We start from the raw sequence: 25,362 nt of genomic DNA, 5'->3' as shown, positions 1-25,362 counted from the left end.
AGTCTAATCAGATTTTCTATTTCTTCATGATTCAGTCATAAAACATCGAATGATTCTAAAAATGGATTCATTTCTTCTAGGTTGTTCAATTTGTTGGCATATAGCTGTTTATAGTATTTCTGTGGTGTCAACTATAATTTCATCTCTTTTCTTTCTGATTTCATTTATCTAAGCCTTCTTTCTTTCTTAGTGAGTCTAAGTAATGGTTTGTTAATTTTGTTTATCTTTTAAAAGTATCTATTCTCAGTTTTTTTGACCTTTTATATTGTCTTTTTGTTGATCTTTTATACTTTCTTGTTTCCTGAAGTGGACGTGTGTTGTGGTAAACTTCCGTTTTAGTACTATTTCTGCTGCATCACATAGACTTTTATAATTTATATTTTCAGTGTCACTTATCTTCAGATATCTTTGAAATTTTTCTTTTGACTTCTTCATTAATAGATTAGCTGTTCAATAGCATGTAGTTTGGTCTCCAAGTATTTTTTCCAGTTTTCTTGTAGGTTATTTTTATTTCTGGTTTCATATGATTATGGTGAGAAAGGATGCTTGATATGATTGTTTTAAGTCTTCATAAAATTATGGAGCCTTATTTTGCATCTCAAATTATGTTCTATTCTTGAGAAAATTGCTCATGCACTTGAGGAGAGTGTGTTCTGCTACTTTTGGAGAACATAATTTGCTCAAACCTAGTAAATCCATCTGGTCTAAAGTTTTATTTAAAGCCATTGTCTCCTGTCTTTGTGATTCTCTATGTGACATATCCATTGCTATAAGTAATAAGGACCCCTACTATTATGTGGTGATATTATTTTTCTCTTTAGGTCTTTTAATAATTCCGTTATACATTTTGGTGCTCCCACATTAGGTATTAATAACTCAAGTTACAATGATGAATTTTCCCCTGTATATAATGTCTATCTTTTGCTCTTGTTACCTTTTTTAGTTTTGTCTATTTTGTCTGATGTGAGTGTAATAAAAGCTGGTTTCTTTAGACTGCCATTTCTTTGGAGTATCATCTTCCAGCCCTTCACGTTAGCCAACTTCTGTCTTTAGAGCTAAGTCTCCTGTCAGTAACATATAATTCTGTCCTTTAGTCCATCCAGCCAGGCTGTGTCTCTTGATTGAATTCAATCCACTTTTATTTACGGTGAAAATTGACAAATCAGGACTTAGTACGGCCATTTTATCATTTTTGTTTTCTGGTTGCTCTAGATCTACATTTTTTTCCCCTTGTTTTTCTCTCTACCACTTCAGATTCAGATGATTTTCTTTAATGTTTCTCTGCTTCTTTTCTTCCTTTCTTTTCAATTTTGTGTCTCTTTTCTAGATTGTAATTTGTTTAAACCATGAGATTTGTATAAAATGTCTCTTTGGTAAAATAGTACTATTTTCTGTGATAGCATCTTATTTTCATTAGCCTGTATGGTTTCCATCTTTTACCTCTTCCAATTCTATAGTCTTTTTGTTTCTAATCATGTATTCTACTGTGAATTTTTGACTAAAATGTAGTAGCAATTATTAAATTTTTACTTTAACCTTTCTGAGTTCTCTTCTCATGAGGTCACTAATTCTGTCATACAGACATCACCCTTATGGCATCAAGTAAACCTAATTATCAAAGGTCCCATCTTCAACGACCATCATATTGGGAGGTAGGGCTTCTGTATATGACTTACGAGGAGACACAGTTTGGTCCACAGAATATGTCACTCATAGTTTGAGGAGAGTTTTGTTATGGTTGTATACTGTGGTGATTTTTTTTTAATGTGTCAGTTGTGAAAATTTTGTGTACATTGCTTCATCCCTGTCAGTATGTTTGAGTCTGGTGTTAACTGCCCTCTACTGTTACTAGAGTTGTTAGCTTCAGTGTGATTGCTCTGGGAATTGAACAAGAATATGGGTTAAATCATATTTAGCAGAAAACAGCAAGGACTTGAAAATTCTGTTTATTTGGATTTTGATCACAGACTATTACATGTTAGACTAGGAATGGACTTTCCAATGAGCAAGGCTAGTCTATGCTAAAAATTGAGATAACTGGGCCTTTTTGTTTGAATCTAGAAGAGATTTATAAAGCAGAAAGAAGAAGGAAGGAGGGGGTCAGGCAATAGAGAGACTTGACAGACTGTCAGCCATTCTGAAAGGAGCAGCCATAGTGTAGGAAGGATGGGGCCTCAGAAATTAGGAAGAAATTAGTCTCCTCCACCCCTTCACTCAAAGGATGAGGTGGAACTGTGTGGAGAACATACAGATTCTTAATGGCCTTTTCATTATGCATGGCATATACCTAATTTTTTCACATTTATTAATAATTGTTGTCCTCTTTACACGTGATTAACTTTGAATGAAAGTCACTTAACATACACTATTTGGGCTTCCCAGGTGGCTTAGTGGTAAAGAACCCATCTGCAATACAGGAGACACAAAAGACACAGGTTCAAATCCTGGGTTAGGAAGATCCCCTGGAGAAGGAAATGGCAGCACCTCCAGTATTCTTGCCTGGGAACTTTCATGGTCAGAGGAGTCTGGCAGGTTCCCATCCACGGGGTCACAAAGAATTGGACATGACTGAGCGCAGCACAGCATGGATCCTAGTGCTATTAATAGTAGAATGTAATGTAAAAATTGATGGTCATCTTTTTTAAGAAGGCAAGAAGTGCATTTGTATTCTAATGTATTGCCCTCATAATTATCAGGAGACACTGTTTTAGGGATGATTTCACAAAAGCTCTGAAAATTCTGCTACTTCCTTAAATTAATGGAGTTGATATGGGATTGAGATGGACTATTAGCTCAGACTTTGACTCTGAACACAATAAGTTCTCTCAGTATAAGAGATTTTATTTATTCAGATAACATATTTACTATTCAGAGGCCGTACTCAGATAATCAGGTAGAATGTGATTTGCACTGAGCTCTGTTCCTGTGTATTGACTACTCTCATTCTTCAGCATTGACTGACTCCATCTCATAGACTCTGATCAAAGAAGTTTCTCTCAATATAACCAGGCAGAAATTGCTTGCAGTGTTTCTTATGCAGATGAGTCAGACTTGTTCACCTCTGGGGTTGTTGAAAAATAGCAAATTTGAAACCATATAACATCACATGCGTGAGTATCTGTGATTTGTTACCCTATGGTCTGTAGCCTACCAGGCTCCTCTGTCCATGGGATTCTCCAGGGAAGAATAATGGAGTGGGTTGCCATTTCCTTCTCCAGGGGATCTCCCTTACCTAGGGATCAAAGCTATGTCTCTTATGTTTCCTGAATTGGCAAGTGAATACTTTGCCACTATCACACCTGGGAAGCCCCAAAATAATATATAAATTGGCAAATTTTTAATATATTTTTAGACATGTTATAAATTTTTTTTTATGTGCCAGACACTTAATATATTTTTATGTTCAGTCCCCACAAAGATCCAATGTGGTAGGGTGATATTGTCATCTGTATGTTACAACCACTTTTGCTTCCTCTCTATACAATATCCTTCTCCTTCTTAACAATATCTTGGCACATTGTCCTGGGTTGTGAAAATCTCTAGGATGCTTAACAAAGGCACAATTCATGAACATGGGTCTCTTATCTGATGGCAAGATTAGGAAAAAGATGGTAGAGTGTTGGACTTTCAGCAAAGCTCTGCTCATGAACTAATATCCTTCTTGCCTTCTTTCTTTCTTTCCCTAACTCATCACCCACATTTCTCTCTTCTTCTTCTTCTTGCATTCCTTATTTCTATCTAAAAATTAGAAGTGGGCAAAAAAGAGAATGATAAATATTGTATACTAATGCGTACATAAGTATAATGTAAACCACAATCACAGAAACCTAACCAATCTAATCACATGGGTCACAGCCTTGTCTAACTCAATGAAACTATGAGCCATGCAGTGTAGGGCCACCCGAGATGGATGGGTAATGGTGGAGAGTTCTGACAAAATGTGGTCCACTGGAGAAGGGAATGGCAAACCACTTCAGTATTCTTGCATTGAGAACCCCATGAACAATATGAAAAGGCAAAAAGAGGGAACACAGAAAGAACTCCACAGGTCGGTAGGTGCCCAATATGCTACTGGAGATCAGTGGAGAAACAACTCCAGAAAGAATGAAGAGACGGAGCCAAAGAAAAACAACACCCAGTCGTGGATGTGACTGGTGATGGAAGTAAAGTCTGATGCTGTGAAGAGAAACATTGCATAGGAAGCTGGAATGTTAGGTTCATGAATCAAGGCAAATTGGAAGTGGTCAAACAGGAGATGGTAAGAGTGAACGTCGACATTTTAGAAATCAGTGTACTAAAACGGACCGGAATAGGTGAATTTAAATTAGATGACCATTATATCTACTCCTGTGGGAAAGAATCCCTTAGAAGAAATGGAGTAGCCATCATAGTCAACAAGAGAGTCCGAAATGCAGTACTTGGATGCAATCTCAAAAACGACAGAATGATCTCTGTTCATTTCCAAGGCAAACCATTCATAATCCAAGTCTATGCCCCAGCCAGTAATTCTGAAGAAGCTGAAGTTGAACAGTTCTATGAAGACCTACAAGACCTTCTACAACTAACACCCAAAAAAGATGTCCTTTTCATTATAGGGGACTGGGATGCAAAGGTAGGAAGTCAAGAAACACCAAGAGTAACAGGCTAATTTGGCCTTGGAGTATAGAATGAAGCAAGGCAAAGTCTAATAGTGTTTTGCCAGGAGAACCCACTGGTCATAGCAAACACCCTCTTCCAACAACACAAGAGAAAACTCTACATGTGGACATTACCAGATGGTCAACACCAAAATCAGATTGATTATATTCTTTGCAGCCAGAGATGGAGAAACTCTATACAGTCAGCAAAAACAAGACTGGGAGTTGACTGTAGCTCAGGTCATGAACTCCTTATTACCAAATTCAGAATTAAATTGAAAAAGTAGGTAAAACCAGTACTCCATTCAGGTATAACCTATATCAAATCACTTGTGATTATACAGTGGAAGTAAGAAACAGATTTAAGGGACTAGATCTGATAGACAGAGTGCCTGATGAACTATGGATGGAGGTTCATGACATCATATTGGAGACAGGGATCAAGAGCATCCCCAAGAAAAGGAAATCCAAAAAACAAAATGGTTATCAAAGGAGACCTTACAAATAGCTGTGAAAAGAAGAGAAGCTAAAAGCAAAGGGGAAAAGGAAAGATATACGCATTCAAATGCAGAGTTCCAATGAACAGCAAGGAGAGATAAGAAAGCTTTCCTCTGTGATCAGTGCAAAGAAATAGAGGGAAAAAATAGAATGGGAAAGACTAGAGATCTCTTCAAAACAATTAGAGATACCAAGGGAACATTTCATGCAAAATGGGCTCAATAAAGGACAGAAATGGTATGGACCTAACAGAAGCAGAAGATATTAAGAAATGGGGGCAAGAATACAGAAAATAACTATACAAAAAAGATCTTCATGACCCAGATACTCAAGATGGTGTATTACTCACCTAGAACCAGACATCCTGGAATGCAAAGTCAGGTGGACTTTAGGAAGCATCACTATGAACATAGCTAGTGGAGGTGATGGAATTCCAGCTGAGCTATTTCAAATCCTAAAAGATGATGCTGTGAAAGGGCTGCACTCAATATGCCAGCAAATTTGGAAAACTCAACAGTGGCCACAGGACTGGAAAATGTCACTTTTCATTCCAATCCCAAAGAAAGGCAATGCCAAAGAATGCTCAAACTACCACACAATTGCACTCATCTCACACTCTAGTAAAGTCATGCTCAAAATTCTCCAAACCGGGCTTCGGCAATACATGAAACATGAACTTCCAGATGTTCAAGCTGGTTTTAGAAAAGGCAGAGGAACCAGAGATCAAATTGCCAACATTCACTGGATCATCAAAAAAGCAAGAGAGTTCCAGAAAAACATCATCTATTTCTGCTTGATTGACTATGCCAAAGTCTTTTACTATGTGGATCACAACAAACTGTGGAAAATTCTGAAAGAGATGGGAATACCAGACCACCTGACCTGCCTCTTGAGAAATCTGTATGCAGGTCAAGAAGCAACAGTTAGAACTGGACATGGAACAACAGACTGGTCCCAAATAGGAAAAGGAGGCCATCAAGGCTGTATATTGTCACCCTGCTTATTTAACTTACATGCAGGGTACATCATGAGAAACGCTGGGCTGGAGGAAGCACAAGCTGGAATCGAGATTTCTGGGAGAAATATCAAAAACCTCAGATATGCAGATGATACCACCCTTATGGCAGAAACTGAAGAACTAAAGAACCTCTTCTTGAAAGTGAAAGAGAAGAGTGAAAAAGTTGGCTTAAAGCTCAACATCCAGAAAACAAAGATCATGACATCCGGTCACATCACTTCATGGTAGATAGATGGAGAAACAGTGAAAAAAGTGCCTGACTTTATTTTATTGGCCGCCAAAATCACTGCAGATGGTGACTTCAGCCCTGGAACTAAAAGACACTGGCTCCTTGGAAGAAAAGCTAAGACAAACCTAGGTAGCAATCTTGATTCCAGCTTGTGCTTCTCCCAGCCAGAGTTTCTCATGATGTATTCTGCCTATAAGTTAAATAAGCAGAGTGACAATATACAGACTTGATGTACTCCTTTTCCTATTTGGAACCAGTCTGTTGTTCCATGTCCAGTTCTAATTGTTGCTTCCTGACCTGCATACAAGTTTCTCAGCAGGCAGGCTAGGTGGTCTAGTATTCCCATCTCTTTCAGAATTTTCCACAGTTTATTGTGATCCACACAGTCAAAGGCTTTAGCATTGTCAATAAAGCAGAAATAGATGTTTTTCTGGAAATTTCTTGTTTTTTTCTATGATACAGCAGATGTTGGCAATTTGATTTCTTGTCCCTTTGCCTTTTCTAAAACCAGCTTGAACATCTGGAATTACACAATTCCTATATTGCTGAAGCCTGGCTTGGAGAATTTTGAGCATTACTTTACCAGTGTGTGAAATGAGTGCAGTTGTGCGGTAGTTTGAGCATTCTTTGGCATTGCCTTTCTTTGGGATTGGAGTGAAAACTGAACTTTTCCAGTCCTGTGGCCTCTTAATGGAGTACTTTGGTGCAATCTCAAAAATGGCAGAATGGTCTCTGTTCGTTTCCATTCAATATCACAGTAACCCAAGTCCATGCCCCAACTAGAAATGCCAAAGAAGTTGAAGTTGAACAGTTCTATGATGACCTACAAGACCTCCTAGAACTAACACTAAAAAAAAAGATATCCTTTTCATCATAGGGGACTGGAATGCAAAAGTTGGAAGTCAAGAGATACCTGGAATAACAGGCTAATTTGGCCTTGGAGTACAAAATGAAGTAGGGCAAAGGATAACATATTTTACCAAGAGAATGCACTGGTCATTGAAAATGCTATCTTCCAACAAAACAAGTAATGACTTGACATGGACATCACCAGATGGTCAAAACCAAAGTCAGATTGATTATATACTTTGCAGTCGTAGATGAAGAAGCACTATAGAGTCAGCAAAAACAAGACCAGTAGTGAACTGTGGCTCAGATCATGAACTCCATATTGCAAAATCCAGACTTAAATGGAAGAAAATGGGAAAACCACTAGACCATTCAGGTACGTCCTAAATCAAAGCCCTTATGATTATGCAGTGGAAGTGACAAGTAGATTCAAGGGATTAGATTTGATAGAAAGAGTGCATGAAGAACTATGGACAGAGGTTTGTGACATTGTATGCGAGGCAGTGATCAAGACCATTCCCTGGGGGTGGGGGTAATGCAAAAAGGCAAAGTGGTTGTCTGAGCAGGTCTTACAAATAGCTGAGAAAGGAAGAGAAGTTAAAGGCAAGGAAGAAAAACAAAGATATAGCCATCTGAATGCAGAGTTCCAAAGAATAGCAAGGAGAGATAAGAAAGCCTTCCTAAGTGATCAATGCAAAGAAATACAGGAAAAAAAAATAGAATGGGAATGATAGAGATCTCTTCAAGAAATTTAGAGACACCAAGGCAATATATCATGCAAAGATGGGCACAATAAAGGACAGAAATGGTATGGACCTAATAGAAGCAGAAGATATTAAAAAGTGTCAAGAATCCACAGAAGAGCTACACAAAAAAGACCTTCATGACCAAGATAACCACGATAGTGTGATCACTCACCTAGAGTCAGACATCCTAGAGTGTGAAGTTAAGTGGACCTTAGGAAGCATCACTTTGAATAAAGCTAGTGGAGGTGATGGAATTTCAGAGGAACTATTTTAAATCTTAAAGATGATGCTGTTAAAGTAGTGCACTCAATATGTCAACAAATTTGGAAACTCAGCAGTGGCCACAGGACTGGAAAAGGTCAGTTTTCATTCCAATCCCAAAGAAAGGCAATGCCAAAGAATATTCAAACTACCTCACAATTGTACCCATCTCACACACTAGCAACATAATGCTCAAAATTCTCCAAGCTAGGCTTCAACAGTATGTCAATCAAAAACTTCCAGGTGTTCAAGCTGGATTTAGAAATGTCAGAGGAACCAGAGATCAAATGGCCAACGTCTGTTGGATCATAGAAAAAGCAAGTGAGTTCCAGAAAAACACCTACTTTGTCTTCATTGATTACACCAAAGCCATTGACTGTGTGGCTCAAAACAAGCTGTGGAACATTCTTCAAGAGATGGGAATGCCAGACCACCTTACCTGCCTCCTGAGAAACCTGTATGCAGGTCAAAAAGCAGCAGTTAAAACCGGTCATGGAACAATGGTTGTTTCCAAACTGGGAAAGGAGTACATCAAGGCTGTACATTGTCACCCTGTTTATTTAACTTATATGCAGGGTACATCATGGGAAATTCCATGCTGTATGAAGCACAAGCTGAAATCAAGATTGCTAGGAGAAATATCAATAACATCAGAAATGGAGATGACACCACCCATATGGCAAAAAGCAAAAGGGAATTAAAGAGCCTCTTGATGAAATAAAAGAGGAGAGTGAAAGAGCTGGCTTAAAACTCAACATTCAAAAAACAAAGATCACGATATCTGGTCCCATCACTTCATGACATGTAGATGGGGAAACAATGGAAACTATGAAAGTCTTTATTTTCTTGGCCTCCAAATCACTGCAGATGGTTACTGCAGCCCTGAAATTAAAAGACACTTGCTTCTTGGAAGAAAAGCTAAGACAAACCTAGACAGCATATTAAAAAGCAGAGACATTACTTTGCCGACAAAGGTCTGTCTAGTCAAAGCTGTAGTTTTTCCAATAGTCATGTATGGGTGTGAGAACTGTATCATAAAGAAAGTTGAGAGCAGAAGCATTGATGCTTTTGGACTGTGGTATTGGAGACGACTCTTGAGAGTCCCTTGGACTGCAAGGAGGTCCAACCAGTGCATCCTAAAGGAGATCAGTCCTGGGTGTTCATTGGAAGGACTGAGGCTGAAGCTGAAACTCCAATACTTTGGCCACCTGATACAAAGAACTGACTCATTGGAAAAGACCCTGATTCTGGGAAAGACTTGGGGCAGGAGAAGGGAACGACAGAGGATGAGATGGTTGGATTGCATCACCCACTCAAGGGCATGAGTTTGAGCAATCCCCGGGAGTTGGTGATCTACAGGGAAACCTGGTGTGCTGAAGTTCATGGGGTCGCAAAGAGTATGACATGACTGAGAGACTGAACTGAACTGAACTGAGGTTTCCTGGCAATGAAGATTGTACACATTTTAAATTTTAATTAGCATTGTCAAATTACCTGCCCTAATGTACACCTTTATTTATTGTTAACTGAAAACTGTTCTGAAATTGTTTCCCAAATTTCTAAAATCTCCTTTGCTATGATAGGATAAAAACTTTAGGCCATAAATTAAAGTTTGATTTTAGTATCCATTTCGTTGGCAAAATAATACAGAATCAGCTTTTTTTTCTGTGTTCTCAGAATTATAGTTCAAACCTAAAACTGAAGAAAAATTCACTAAGTAAGTTATTAATAGTTGCCATGGCTTACTAAGTTGTGTTTATCTCTACTGCTACTACTGACGATCATCACTCCTGCCCACGATTTTCCCATTTCCTGCTCAAATCTTAGCACTTGAGGGAGTGAGGGCATTCACAATTTGTCCTGTAGCTTCATTATTCCCTGATCTTGGGAGAGTAGACAGTGTGCTTTTCCACACCTGGACCCAAGGGAGTCAGAACAATAAAATTCCCATGAAGACTGGACGTTTCTCACCATGTGAGAGACTGACACTCTGGGCCTCTGAGTATTTAATTTCCTACAAAATCTGGAGATTAATCTGTGCATTCTACAACCATTTCTCTCTCATTGTCATGTGTCTCTTTTCCTCTCATTTGGCTGCAAAGTTTACAAACTCAATACAATTAATCGCTGTGTCAAATTTGCCATTATGCTGCTATTCTGTAGCATAGTATTTATAATGGCCTAAGATTTTAATAACACTAGATGAATTAATTAAAAAATAAATGATGAAAACAGCAGAAAAAGTACTGTTGTGGAAAATCAAGCACATTACTGTTCATGCTTTGTGTGCCTATAACTTCTTGAATGACCCTGAAAATATACTGAAATTTTTAGACTTTATTTTATCATTATTAACATAAAGGTCGAATTTCTGTTTTGCTTTGTTTTTGATAAGAACAGTAACATACACTTCCTCCATTTTTTTCTTTTTTTTTTTTTTTTGAAAGAAGACCCAGATGACCAAGAAACAAAATAAAGAACTAGATTTATTGAGTACCTGGACACTGCAGAACATTAAGCCTTGGGTGTATCTAAATTCATTGAGAGATCCATAATTTGTGAATCTTTCCAGAGTTGGATATTTACAAGAGGACACTCAAGCAGGTAGTAAGAAGAATAAAAGAGAAATGTAAAAGAGAAACATTCACTATTTTCCTCCTTTATGTTCCCCATTCTCATTATCCAGCTAAGATCGACAATCCTATTGACTGCTGTCATGCCCTAATAGCTAATAGCTAGCATTCTGGCAAGTTGAAGAAAATTAAATAGAAAAGTTGAGCATTTCCAATAACAGGGATTTTCATTGTTTTAACATGTTGTGAAATAGTGTTGCTCTTCACACAAAGATAAACATAAAAACTTTTATTACAGTAAATTTTTTGAACAAAGTATTCTTACCATATGCACACGGATCTGCTTGGTCTTTGCACCATAGACAAGTGGATTAAGAAATGGAGGCACTAGCAGATAAGTGCTAGAAAAGAGGATGTGAATATAAGGAGGGATGTGAGAACCAAATCTATGTGCAAAGAAGGAGAAGAAACCAAGGGAGTAGAACTGGAGGAAGACACAGATGTGAGCGACACAAGTGTTGAATGCTTTTAACCTCGCCTCCTTCTGAGGCAAACGAAAAACTGTGATGAATATCTGTATGTAGGACAATGTGATTAATACAATGTCAAGCCCGGCAACAATGAAGGCCACAAGCAAACCGCAGATTTTGTTGACCCTGATATTTTCTGCAGCCAGTTTCACAACAGCCATATGTTCACAGTAGGAATGAGAGATGATTGTTGTATGATAAAACTGTAATCGGAGCTTTATCAGTACTAGGCATGCTGCTACAAGAATGGCTGCCCTGAGTGTTACCATAGCTGCTATCTGAGTGACTAAGTGGTGAGAGAAGATGGCAGCATGTCTGAGTGGATAACAGATGGCTACATAGCGGTCCAGGGCCATGGCCAGGAGGATGCCTGATTCTGTGCACTGAAGTGTGTGGATGAGCCACATTTGAAGCAAGCAAGAATCAAAATATATCTCTGTTACATGAAACCAGAAGATTCCAAGCATCTTGGGCACAATGCTTGTGCTGAGAGCAATGTCTGTGACTCCTAGCATGCATAGAAAAATATACATGGGCTGATGGAGGCTGTGTTCTGATATGATGATAATCAAAAGCAGGGAATTTCCAATCATAGCAATTAGATACATAGCACAAAATGGAATCCCAATCCAGCACTGCACAGATTCTAGGCCTGGGATCCCTATAAGGGTCAACACAGAAGGCATGAAGATTGTAACGTTGGAAATGGACATAATCCTGAGTCTCCTGATGCAAACCCAAGTTTCTCATTCAATCCTATTTTCTTTCCATCTTCCTGTTTTCGCCCAAAGTCTTCATATTGAGTCTCTCTGATTTATGTGGAAATCTTGGATAATACAATCAGTCTCATTTACATGTAAAGGGTAAAACAAAGGTCAACAGAGAGACATCACAGTTTTTAGGAAAGACATCCACAGCCACAGTACCATAGTTCTTGTACCACAATAAAATGTGATGTGCAGAGATGGGCAGTGCTTTTAAATCTGAAAAACAACTGCATTGGGAAAGAAACTGCTGTATTGACTCTTATTCATTCCAGACCTGTGGGGAAAGAAAATAAACTTGTTTATATTGTGTGAAAGTTGAGTTTTAATCAGAGTTTAATGGATCTCTCCACATTACATATTTCAATTAACAGCTTTACTAGTCTCTTTTCCTCTATTGGCTGCTTGCTAAGTCACTTCCGTCGTTTCCAACTCTTTGCGACTGCAAGGACTGTGCCTACCAGGGTCCTCTGTCCACGGGAATCTCCAGGCAAGAATGCTGGAGTGGCTTGCCATGACCTCCCCCAGGGGATCTTCCTGACTCAGGAATAGAACCTGCATCTCTTAAGTCCTCTGCAGTGACAGGCGGGTTCTTTCCCACTAGGACCACCTGGGAAGCATCTCTTTTTCTTAGCTGTCTCTAAATCAGGCACAGTTGGCTTGGACCAGCAAATGCACAATCTCTGATCAGTATATTAGAATGAAAAATCCCCTATTAAAGAAGATAGAGGTAGAAACTCTTGTCATTCAAAAGCATATTATGTTTGTCTACCAATCAATGCAATCTGTCTTTATGTAAGATTGGTAGTTCTTTATGAGAATGTGAAGGAAGAGTTGAAGGAAAGATCACTCAAATCCATGTGCATTTAGCAAATTTGGGGAAAAGTTCTTTGTTACCTTTTACGTTTCTAACAAAACTGTACTATTTTTGCCCATATTTCTAAAAGCTGAGGTACATAAAATTTATCGTGTGCTTAAAAATTAAAGATTTTGAATCAAAGATTAAAAAATTTCTTTTATATGTAGTATAAGATACCTAGAGGAGAGGGAATCTCTAGGACATAAGGGAAACAGCATCATCAACATAGAGTTGCAAGAGGACTCATTCTTAACGGCTCAGGGGTATAGGGCATGGGCAAAAGTGTACCTTGACTGAAATACAGGCTGTTTCTTGGGTTTAAAACGTACATAACGGCCATTCATTTGAGAATCGTCTAATTGAGGTTCATGTATTCTGCATGAAATAGATAATCTGGAATACTTGGGCTTCCCTGTTAGCTCAGTTGGTAAAAAATCTGCATGCAAAGGAGGAGACCTGGATTCGATCCCTGGGTTGGGAAGAGTCCCTGGAGAAGCAAAAGGCTACCCACTCCAGTATCCTGGCCTGAGAATTTCATAAACTGTGTAGTCCATGAGTTCGTAGAGTCTGACATGACTGAGTGACTTTCACCTAGCTTCCATTAATATGAGAATTGTCTAATTGAGGCTCATGAATTCTTCATGAAATAGGTAATCTAGAATACTTAGTGGTCGCTGTGTAATGGGAGCATGAAAACGGGATTCATGGTCTTGTAAGGGGTCACAACGACCAACCAAACAGTACTTGCAGATGTGAATATTGTAGACTATCAATAACACATCAGTAAAATACAGCTGTTTCAAAAAATTTATATAACTCTGCTTTGACTTCTAATAGGGGGTACAGTTCTCAGAGCTTCCTCAGATGATGTTCCTGGTTTATAATCTTCAATTTGTTGTTCAGTCACTAAGTCATCCTTGACTCTTTACAATGCCATGAACTGGAACACACCAGGCTTCCCTGTCCTTCACTATCTCCCAGAGCTTGCTCAAACTCATGTCCATCGAGTCCGTGATACCATTCAGCCATCTGACCTTCTGTCATCCTCTTCTCCTCCTGCCCTCTGTCTTCCCCATCATCAAGGTTTTTCCAAAGAGTCAGCTCTTCACATCAGGTGGCCAAAGTATTGAAACTTCAGCTTCAGCATCAGTTCTTTCATTGAATATTCAGGGTTGATTTCCTTTAGGATTGACTGATTTGATCTCCTTGTAGTCCAAGGGACTCTTATACGTGTAACTCTATGGCTGATTCATATCAATGTATGACAAAACCCACTGAAATGTTGTGAAGTAATTAGCCTCCAACTAGTAAAAACTTCAAACAATAAATAAATAAAATAAAAATAAAAGCAGGAAAAAAAAAAAAGAGTCTTCTCCAACATAATAATTAAAAGGTATCAGTTCTTTGGCTCTCAGCCTTCTTAATGGTCCAACTCTCACATCCGTACATGACTACTGGAAAAACCATATCTTTGACTAGATGGACATTTGTTGGCAAGGTGATGTCTCTGCATTTTAATAAGATGTCTAGGTTTCTCATAAGCTTTCTTCCTAGGAGCCAGCTGTCATTTAATTTCATGGGTGCAGTCACCATCAGCAGTGATCTTGGAGCCCAAGAAAATATGATCTGTCACTGCTTCCATTGTTTCCCCCTCTATTTGCCATGAAGTGATGGGACCAGATGTCATCATCTTCATTTTTTTAATGTTGAGTTTTAGGCCAAATTTTTCACTTTCTTCTTTCACCTTCATCAGGAGGCTCTTTAAGCCCTCTTCACTTTCTGCCATTAAGGTGGTGTCACCTGTATATCAGAAGTTATTGATATTTCTCCTGGCAATCTTGATTCTAGCTTGTGCATCATCCAGCCTGGCATTCCACATGATGTACATGCATATAAGTTACAGAAACAAGGGGACAATACACAGAGTTGATGTACCCGTTTTCCAATTTTGAACCAGTGCATTGCCCCATATCTGGCTCTAAATGTTGCTTCTTGGCCAGCACAGATTTCTCAGCAGGCAGGTAGGGTGGTCTGGTATTTTCATCTCTTGAAGAATTTTCCACAGTTTGTTGTGATCCACACAGTCAAAGGCTTTAATGTAATCAATGAAGCAGAGTGGATGATTTTCTGGAATTCTCTTGCTTTTTTCTACGATCCAACAGATGTTGGCAACATGATCTCTGATTCCTCTGATTTTTTAAATCCAGCTTGTACATTTTGAAGTTTTCACCTCACATACTGTTCATGCCTAGCTGAAGGATTTTGAACATTACCTCGCTACTATGTGAAATGAGCCCAGTTGTTCAATAATTTGAAGATTTTTTGTCTCCGCCTTTCTTTGGGATTGGAATAAAAACTGACCTTTTCCAGTCTCCTGGCTGTTGTGGACAACTCAACAAACAAAAACGTTGTCAAGATTTCCAAATTTGGGAGCATATTGAGTGCAGCACTTTAATAACATCATCGTTTAGATTTTAAATAGCTCAGCTGGAATTTCATCACCTCTACTAGCTTTGCTTGTAGTAATGCTTCCTAAGGCCCACTCAACTTCACACTGCAGGATTCTAGCTCTAGGTGAATGACCTCACCATTGTGGTTATTTGGGTCATTAAGACCTTTTTTAATATTGTTTTTCTGTGTATTCTTGCCATGTTTTCTTAATCTCTCCTGCTTCTGTTAGGTCCTTGCCATTTCTATCCTTTATTGTGCCCATCTTTGCATGAAGTGTTCACTTGGTATCTCTAATTCTCTTGATGATATCTTTACTTTTTCCCATTCTATTGTTTTCCTCTTTCTTTTCATTGTTCACTTAAGAAAGCTTTCTTATCTCTCCTTGCTATTCTTTCGAACTCTGCATTCAGTTGGTTATATCTTTCTTTTTGTCCTTTGCCTTTCACTTCTCTTCTTTTCTCAGCTATTTGTAAGGCCTCCTCAGACAACCATTTTGGCTTCTTGCATTTATTTTTCTTGGGACGGTTTTGGTCAATGCCTCCTGTACAATGTTGTGAACCTCTGTCCATAGTTCTTCAGGAACTCTGTGTATGAGATCTAATCCCTTGAATATATCTGTCACTTCCACTGTAAGATCATAAAGGATTTGATTTGGGTCATACCTGAATGTCCTGGTGGTTTTCCCTTACTTTCTTTGAACCTACATCTCCTAGGGGATTTTTTTTTTTTAAGATGGCATTTTTTTTTTTTTTTTTACTATCTGAGTCACCAGTGAAGACTTTAAGAGGTGGAGAGTGAAGAGAGGCAGGTTGTACAGGAGTGGTAAAGTGTTAGTCACTCTGTTATATGACTCTTTGTTACCCTATGGACTGTAATCTGTCAGGCTTCTCTATCCAAGTAATTCTCCAGGCAAGAATACTGAAGTGGGTAACCATTCCCTTCCCTAGGGGATCTTACCAACTCAGGGATCAAATCTGGGTCTTCTACATGGCAGGCAGAATTTTCTCCATCTGAGCTACCAGGGAACCCCAATGTTCAATTGGGCACAAATACAATTTTCCACTTCTTAGATTATTTTTTTCATTGACACAACTTTATCAGTCCTGAAGATACTCTTCTAAGGCAGGGTTTCCTAAAGAAAAGAGAAAAGGTGAAATCAGTCAGTCGTGTCTGACTCTTTGTGACCACATGGACTGTAGCCCACCAGACTCCTCCGTCATGGGATTTTCCAGGCAAGAGTACTGGAGTACTGGAGTACTGAGTTGCCATTTCCTTTTCCAAGGGATCTTCAGACCCAAGGATCGAACCTGGGTCTCCTGCATTACAGGCAGAGCCTTTACTATCTGAACCACCAGGGAAGGCCCGGGTTTGCTAACCTTGGTGCAGCTGGCTTGTAGTTCAAATCAAGTTTTTGTTTTGGGGTAATATTCTGCATTGTAGAATGTTCAGCAACATTCCTATTTTCTAAACATTGGATGTCAGTAGCTCTCTCTTGTTTTGGCAGTGAAAAATATGTTCAGGTATCACCAAATATCTCCTGGATGTGAAAGGAACAGCACATCAGCTCAGTTGCTAAACATTGTTGTATAGTTTTATACAGCAGGAAAACAAACAGTTTTTAATGTATAAGAATTGATAGTTTTAAGATTTAATCCAAATGTGCAGAATAAATTGCTTATAAAAGGGAATCATTTTTCAATAGAAATTAACCAGATAAAAGAGATGGAGAAGGGCACTCCAAGAGAGTTTGTACAAAAATCACAGAAGCCTGTGAGATATGGTGAGGCTGTATATCAATAAACATTTATCACATATAAATCAGTTCATAAGCAGAAACGATGGTTAATATAAAGGATTGACTATCACATGTGAAGTTATTATTTTAACACATTTGATTTTTCATTTTGGGGTTGAAGAATAGGTTTCTGTGGAAGGTCAAAAAATATCATCTGCTGGGAAGTTAATTAATGGCTTGAAAAACGTGGCAGCTAAGTGTAAAGGGATCTAGTCACAAACACACTTGTGACAGTGCATAAGTATATCATAAAGTAATGCAATACAGCAAAAGAATAATAAGAACGGAAATTGGGAAACTCTCTATGTAGCAGAAATTAGAGGAGGTGAGGTTAAAAGTGTTTGGTTTGAGATTTACAGCAATGAATGACAAAAGACAAGCTGAAAAACACTCTGTGTGTTTAGAAAAGGAGTAAAGTTATCTTAAAGTTTTGAAATTCATAAGCCCTGGTAAATATACCTTGGTCATCTAGTAGCATAAAATCTGAATTATTAGTATTCCTTACAACTCCAATTTTAAATCAAGCCAAATCACAGCATCTAAAAGAGTCAAGGAATCCAGGGCTCTAATTCCACACTCTCTACAATCTCAGGAATATTTCCTCTTGAAAGTCTCCACTGATCTCATTCATCCACTGATCTGTCTCAAGTCCTCCAGTGAATACAGAGGACTCTTTTTGTTTTCTGAAATAGCTTATCATGTTTTAGGAAAGCTCCAGATGGCAAATAGGTCTTCTTTATAATGAACCTTAAATTGCCTCTTTTTAAAAATAAAGTCTCAAATATATGCTCCAATGATACAAATTAGCCATGGGTCATAGCTGTTAATTGTCCAGGATCTGAAGCCACTCAACAGAACTTAAATTCTGGATGGTCCTACTTAGCTTTGCCTGCCCTGCACTCAGTTATGAAATTTTACATTGTCTCAGTTTCTTTATTATAAAGAAGTATCATGGATAGAAACAAATTATGATGTGACGGTACTACATGATATAAGCCATTTAAATATTTGGAAGGAATCATAAGGTGCACTGATTTGTCAATAAATGCCAGCTGTTAATCAATGCACATTTCTCTTTTTCTCACAAATATCTTGAGATGTTAGATGAGTCCTTTATGTGAAAGAGCATTTCTACAGAATTACTTGATGGGTATCTTTTTTCCTGCATCTTTTCCAGTCTGAGCATGTGTAATTTCCTGACCTTTGAACAAACAGGATTTCCATTCATCTGTCAACACAGACATTCTCCAAAAATCTTTCTTTTTTCAAACTTGCTTTACAGCTTGTCACCATGGGTAGTGTTAACTGATTCAAAATGCTTTGAAAAGCATGGGACACATCCCCCTAGTGACTGAACACTCAACTACTATAAGACTGTATTGTTTTGTTTTTCTTTTTCATCCTGGAATTATATTGGATCACCTGCCATATACATTCTTTTTGAAACCAACCCTCCGGTTTCCCATAATCAGTGCAGAATCTCTAGCCCCAAAGACTTACCAGGGCTCATCTGTGATAATACACAGAGAAGCCATAAAGGAGAAAATGCTCTGACATTTCAGATAGTGAAGGGTGAATGTTTTATACTATAGGATGCACCTGGGGACTGGTTTTCACTAATCTCTGGTGCATGTTAAATTTCACTGGGGACAAGGATGGAAAAGAAAGCACACTATCATTCAGAACATACAAAACTTTTTCTCTAATAGATGGTTTAGCATCTAAAAATAATTCTCAAACTTTGGTTTCATTTTAGGACTCGGAACCAAAATGAGCCTCTTTTTAAAAATCCCTAAGAGAAGACAGTGCCAAAGACCAGAAAAAACAAATCAATGACACTTATTTACAAAAATAATGGGACAATAAAGGTAAATAAAAACAACTTGAGATATTCAGACTAGTCAGCATAGACATACTGACAGAGAACTAAAATAATATGTTTTTAATCTAATTCTATATTTCTTATTTAAGGTCACTGTCTTTTTATTTAGGGTCCTAATAGGTGCTGACTTCGGAACATTCACCTCAGAGCCTCAGTTACAGACAATTTCTGAGCTTCTCCCTTGTAAGAGCTGATTACACAAATCTTTCCAGTATCCAAATTATCTCTCTCCAAGTTGTTCCAGTCATATTCAGAATTATTATGAAAGGATTGTATATATTTTCACAAATTGATATCAACTTCCCAACCTGAAACTGTTATTTAGGACAGGTATTTACTAGGTTGAAAGAAGACTTTGTGCCTTCCAATAGGATTTTAAGCTTTAATATTATGAAGGGAATAAACTTTGATTCACTGACCAGTACAAGAGAGAGGCTAACAACCCTGGATTACCTGATGACCTTACTTAAAGTCACACTGGTTTTGTCCTGTGTCATTGGGTCATCCCCATTCAGTAGTCCTATTCCTTTTGAATTAAGACTCTCTGACCACATCCTCATATCAAACTGCCATAAACTTGTCATCCTCCTAGAGAAAGCAATGGTAATGGATTGAGGGCAGTTATATGAGGGAACGCAGCTCAGCCAGGATCAGGGTGTGTGCACATCTTTGCATCTGGGCACTCAGTGATTCATATCAGCAGATTGAAATCATCCATAGCTGAGGATTTGTACCAGAAAAAATAAAACACACACAAAAAATAAAACAAAACAGGTGCACATCATCAAATAAAAAGAAATAAATTTAATTGAAATCTGAGAAATATAAATGTAAAGGGTCTAGACATGCTTATACTTTCTATGGAATTTTTTGAATAAAGATGGACATCCTTACCATGCAGACAGAGAAGGGGACTATGGATAAGATTTATGGCCAGAGATCTGCTCCCTGGTGCGAGTAGACTCAGGTACCTCATGCAATAGAATATCATTCAAGAATGAAAGTAAATGACATTCTTATTTATGCTGCAACCCAAATGAATCTTGAGAACATTATTCTAAGTCAAAGAAACCAGACTGAAAGGCAAAATATTGTCTCATTTCACTTACATAAGATGTCCAGAGATGAGAAATCACAGACACAGAAAGTCAATTAATGTGTGCCATGAAATGGGTTTGGAGAATGGGAGTGGCTGCTAAGGGGGATGGAGTATCTTTATTCGGATGATGAAAATGTACTGGAATTTGATAGTAGTGATGATTGCATGGGTTTTTGGATATGTCAAAAACCAGAGATTAATACTCTCTAAAGAGTGTGCTATATGGTATGCAAATTATATCTCAATAAACCAAAAACTTACTTCATATGGTATATGCAGACCATACAGGAAGAAATATTAGATATATGCTTTTTTAAATTTAGGATACATCAAATAAATGTGGTGACGCGATTTTGTGACTGACAATGCAGCTTAGTTCAGGTGTAATTGTTAAATATTCATTCTGCAGATAAGTTTATATGGGAACTCTGACTTTTTATTCAATTTTCTGTCAACCTTAAACTCTCTAAAAAGTAAAGGATATTAGTTGAAACTAATTTAATAGTAGAAAAAAATTTTTATTCCACAAATAGGAAAAGATTAAATGATTTAAGTTATTTCAGTTTGGAACATCTCTTCCGCCATATGTCTTCATTAGGAAACCATTTAAATTATTCTATTGTGAGAATAAATGCTCATTATGAAAATTTTGGTAGAATTTTTTGTGCATTTATTGTCTAAATCCTTCATACAATATACATTTATTCATATTTATAATGTAACATGTATGTGTAGGTCAGGAGAATACAAAGAGATGACACATGTGACCTATATGAAAAAAGAAGTTACACACAGAGAAAAGGAAGAGGTGCTGTGATGCATGCTATGAGCGCTATTAGGAGATGTAGAGAAAAAAATAAGGAAAATGGCTAAATTTCTTAGAGGAAACATTTAACTAAATTCTAAATATCGGATAGAGGTCAGCCAGGCAAAAAATACATGTTTGCATACAAAATATTAGGAATAAGATACAGATGCATCAAGTACTTTATGTTTCAATGAAAACTGCCAGCAAATGAAAGACGAAAAACATAGTATTTTATTTTTTATAAGATCATATGTAAGACTAAAAAAAAGAATAGCTACTGACTAATGGAGAGAAGATAAATTATTTGAGGATACTTTAGAGATAAATACTAAGATTAGATGATTGGTTACATGTACAATGTGGAATTGTGGCCAACATCAAAGGCAAATGATGCTTCTGGATTGGTTGACTGAAAGAATAATGGCAGCCATTTCTAAATTGAGATATTTAAAGAGCAGTGCTTGATACAAACACGTCTTACATTGATGTATAGAAGTTGTCAAAAGTATTATAAGAAGCTTCCTTATGCAATTTACCCAGATTTACGTATTTTTTTACATTATGCTCAATTTTGCTTTACCTCTGAACAATTCGATAGATATATGATAGATAATATTTATGAAGGGTTTATGAGTAAATTCAAGACATAGTGTTCCTTTGTGCCTAAACATTTATATGCTTCCCTAGGAAAAGGACAGTCCACTGCCTAACTGTAGTACTATAGCCAGTATCAGGACATTTAGCACTGAAGTGATATTATAACCTAAGCGTTGGTCCATATCCGAGGTTAAACATAGCCCAAAGACCTTTGTGTATATTTTTCATGCCTAAAATTCAATTCAGGATTATACAATGCACTTTATATTCATATCTCTTTAGACTCCTTCAACCTATACCAACTCCTCAGACTTTTTGCCTTTGTCCTTTGTTTTGTTTCATTTTTGAGGATCCACTTACTTAATATTTTAAACTTTATATTAAAGTCTAATATAAGTACAGAAATGATACTTTGTACAGCTTAAGGGATTTTTTTGCAAAGGAGACAATGTGTAACAACACAACTGAGGTTTATAACATTATTTGCACCAAGAAGCTCCTTCCTGAATTGGTCATTACATCACCATTTCTGAAAGAAAAGGAAAGAACCTATGTTCACTAGTTTACTCTTTTATGTTTCTTAATTTCTTTACCCTGATACAGTACCCGAATCTATATCACATAGCTGTCATGCCAGATTATGAAAACTGGTTTTTGACCGCAAATTAAAAACAACAAAAATAAAACTTAAAGAGAAAACTAAAGAATTTCAAAAACATGGATTTTTGTAGTTTTATTTTGTTTTGAAATTTTGTTACTATGCACAAAGAAAAACGCACGATGCATTATTCATAGTAAATTTTATGAAGAGAATATTTTTACCATATGCATAAGTATATGCTTAGTCTTTGCACCATAGACAAGTAGATTGAGAAATGGAGGGAACACCAAGTAAATGCTAGAAATGAGGCTGTGGATGTAAGGGGAGATGTGAGAACCAAACCTATGTCAAAGAAGGAGAAGAAGGCAGGGAGGTAGAGTTGGAGGAAGACACCAATATGAGTGATACAAGTATTGAATGCTTTCAACCTTGCCTCCTTCTGGATCAAAAGAAAAAGCCGTGATAAATAACTATACATAGGACAATGTAATGAATGTGAGGCCAAACCCTGCAACAGTGAAGTTCAGTCCAGTTGGTCAGTTATGTCCGACTCTTTGGACCCCAAGATCCGCAGCACGCCAGGCCTCCCTGTCCGTCACCAACTCCCAGAGTTTACTGAAACTCATGTCCATTGAGTTGGTGATGCCATCCAACCATCTCATCCTCTGTCGTCTCCTGCTCCTGCCTTCAATCTTTCCCAACATCAGGGTCTTTTCCAAGGAGTCAGCTCTTCACATCATGTGGCCAAAATATTGGAGTTTCAGCTTCAACATCAGTCCTTCCAATGAACACCCACGACTGATTTCTTTCAGGATGGACTGGTTGGATCTCCTTGCAGTCCAGGGGACTCTCAAGAGTCTTCTCCAACACCACAGTTCAAAAACATCAATTCTTCAGTGCTCAGCTTTCTTTATAGTCCAACTCTCACATCCATACATGACCACTGGAAAAACCAGAGCCTTGACTAGACAGACCTTTGTTGGTAAAGTAATGTCTCTGTTTTTTAATATGCTGTCTATGTTGGTCATAACTTTCCTTTCAAGGAGTAAGCGTCTTTTAATTTCATGGCTGTAATCACCATCTGCAGTGATTTTGGAGCCCATAAAAATAAAGTTAGCACTGTATCCACTATTTCCCCATATATTTGCCATGAAGTGATGGGACCAGATGCCATGATCTTAGTTTTCTGAATGTTGAGCTTTAAGCCAACTTTTTCACTCTCCTCTTTCACTTTCATCAAGAGGCTTTTTAGTTCTTCACTTTCTGCCATAAGGGTGGTTTCATCTGCATATCTGAGGTTATTGATATTTCTCCCTGCAATCTTGATTCCAGCTTGTGCTTCCTCCAGCCCACCGTTTCTCATAATGTACTCTGCATATAAGTTAAATAAGCAGGGTGACAATATACAGCCTTGACATACTCCTTTCCCTATTTGGAACCAGTCTGTTGTTCCATGTCCAGTTGTAACTATTGCTTCCTGACCTGCATGCAGGTTTCTCAAGAGGCAGGTCAGGTGGTCTGGTATTCCTATCTCAGAATTTTCCACAGTTTATTGTGATCCACACAGTCAAAGGCTTTGGCATGGTCAATAAATCATAAATAGATGTTTTCCTGAAACTCTCTTGCAACAGTGAAAGCCACAAACAAACCATAGATTCTGTTGACCCAGACATTTCCTGCAATCAGTTTCACAATGGCTGTATGCTCACATTAGGAGTGGGATATGACTCTTGGATGATAAAATTATAACTAGAACTTTATCAGTATTAGGTACCAGAGTCTTTCCAGGTGACACTAGTGGTAAAGAACCTGCCTGCCCATGCAGGAGATGTAAGAGAAGCGGGTTCAGTCCCTGGGTTGGCAAGATCCCCTGGAGGAGGAAATGGCAACCCACTTCAGTATTCTTGCCTGGAGCATCCCATGGACAGAGGAGCCTAGCAGGCTCCAGTCCACAGCGTCTCAGAGATGGACACAACTGAAGCGGCTTAGAGCACATGCAGACACAAGGGTGTAGCCCTGAGTGGTACCACAGCCTTGATTTTGGGTAACTAAATGGTGGGTGAAGATGGCACTGTGTCTCAGTGGATGGCGACTTAGTGGTCCAGGGCCACGGCAAGCAGATGCCCACCTCTATGCACTGTAATGTGTGAATAAGCCACTTTTGAGGCAATCAGGAATCAAAATAAATCTGCTACATGAAACCAGAAAATTCTAAGCATCTTGAGCACAATGCTGGTCTGAAGGGCAATATTAGTGACTCCTAGCATGCCTAGGAAAATGTACATGGCCTCGTGGAAACTGTGTTCTGATTTGATAATGATAAACAGCAGGAAATTTCTAATCATAGGAATGAGATTCATGACACAGAATGGAATCCCAATCTGACACTGCACAGACTCTAGGCCTGGGATCCCTTTTAGGGCCAACACAGAAGGCATGAAGACTGTGGTGCTGGGAATGGACATAATCTCCTTGGGTCTTCTGCTGCAAACAAATGTTTCTCAGTTAAAGCTACTACTTCCTTTTCTACCTTTACTTTTCACCCTAAGTCAACATCTTGAGTCTTTCTGATTTTATGGAAATCCAAGATCATATCATCCATCTCATTTACATATCTAAAGTATGAAAGAAAGACCCAAAGATATAAATCACAGTTTTTAAGAAAGATATCCCATAAGTAGAAATCCACAGTTCTTGTACCACAGTAAAATCTGCTATGCAATACTTTAAAACCAGCAAAATAACTAGGGTGGGAAATAAACTGCTGACTTGACTGTTTTAATTTCATAACTTTGGACCAAAAAATAGACATCAATTTTTCTTGAAAACTTTATTTTAATCAAAGTTTGATGAACTTCTCCACATTCTACTTAATTGCTTTCCTACTGTTTTTTGTCTGTTGTCTCTAAATCAGGAAGAGTTGGTTTGGACCAGCAAATCCTCTGACTCTGACCAATATGTGAGAGTGAAAAGTTTCCTATGAAAGAGAATAGAGAGAAGTAATTGTGACCCAAAGCTTAAGATTTTATATATATATATCTCCATCAATCTATCAGACTATATTATCTGTCCCTAGGTAAGACAAAATATTCTTCAGGAGAATGTGAAGGAAGAGTTTAAGAAAAGGTCATTGAAATCCATAAAGATTTAGTGAATTTGGGCTAA

At 37.9% G+C, this 25,362-nt stretch overlaps 1 protein-coding gene and 1 pseudogene across 1 annotated transcript; both read right to left on the bottom strand.

Moving 5' to 3' along the window:
* Positions 1-11,103: 11,103 nt before the first annotated feature.
* Positions 11,104-12,054, bottom strand: LOC122699676 (olfactory receptor 52A1-like). Its single transcript, XM_043911962.1, has one exon. The coding sequence runs from the start codon at positions 12,052-12,054 to the stop codon at positions 11,104-11,106; it is 951 nt and encodes a 316-aa protein (XP_043767897.1).
* Positions 12,055-22,397: 10,343 nt separating this feature from the next.
* Positions 22,398-24,662, bottom strand: LOC122699622 (annotated as a pseudogene).
* Between the last annotated feature and the right edge of the window lie 700 nt (positions 24,663-25,362).

The sequence above is a fragment of the Cervus elaphus genome, chromosome 1, assembly GCF_910594005.1.
Source record: "Cervus elaphus chromosome 1, mCerEla1.1, whole genome shotgun sequence".
NCBI classification, from domain to species: domain Eukaryota; kingdom Metazoa; phylum Chordata; class Mammalia; order Artiodactyla; family Cervidae; genus Cervus; species Cervus elaphus.
This window is presented reverse-complemented; position numbering and strand designations above follow the sequence as displayed.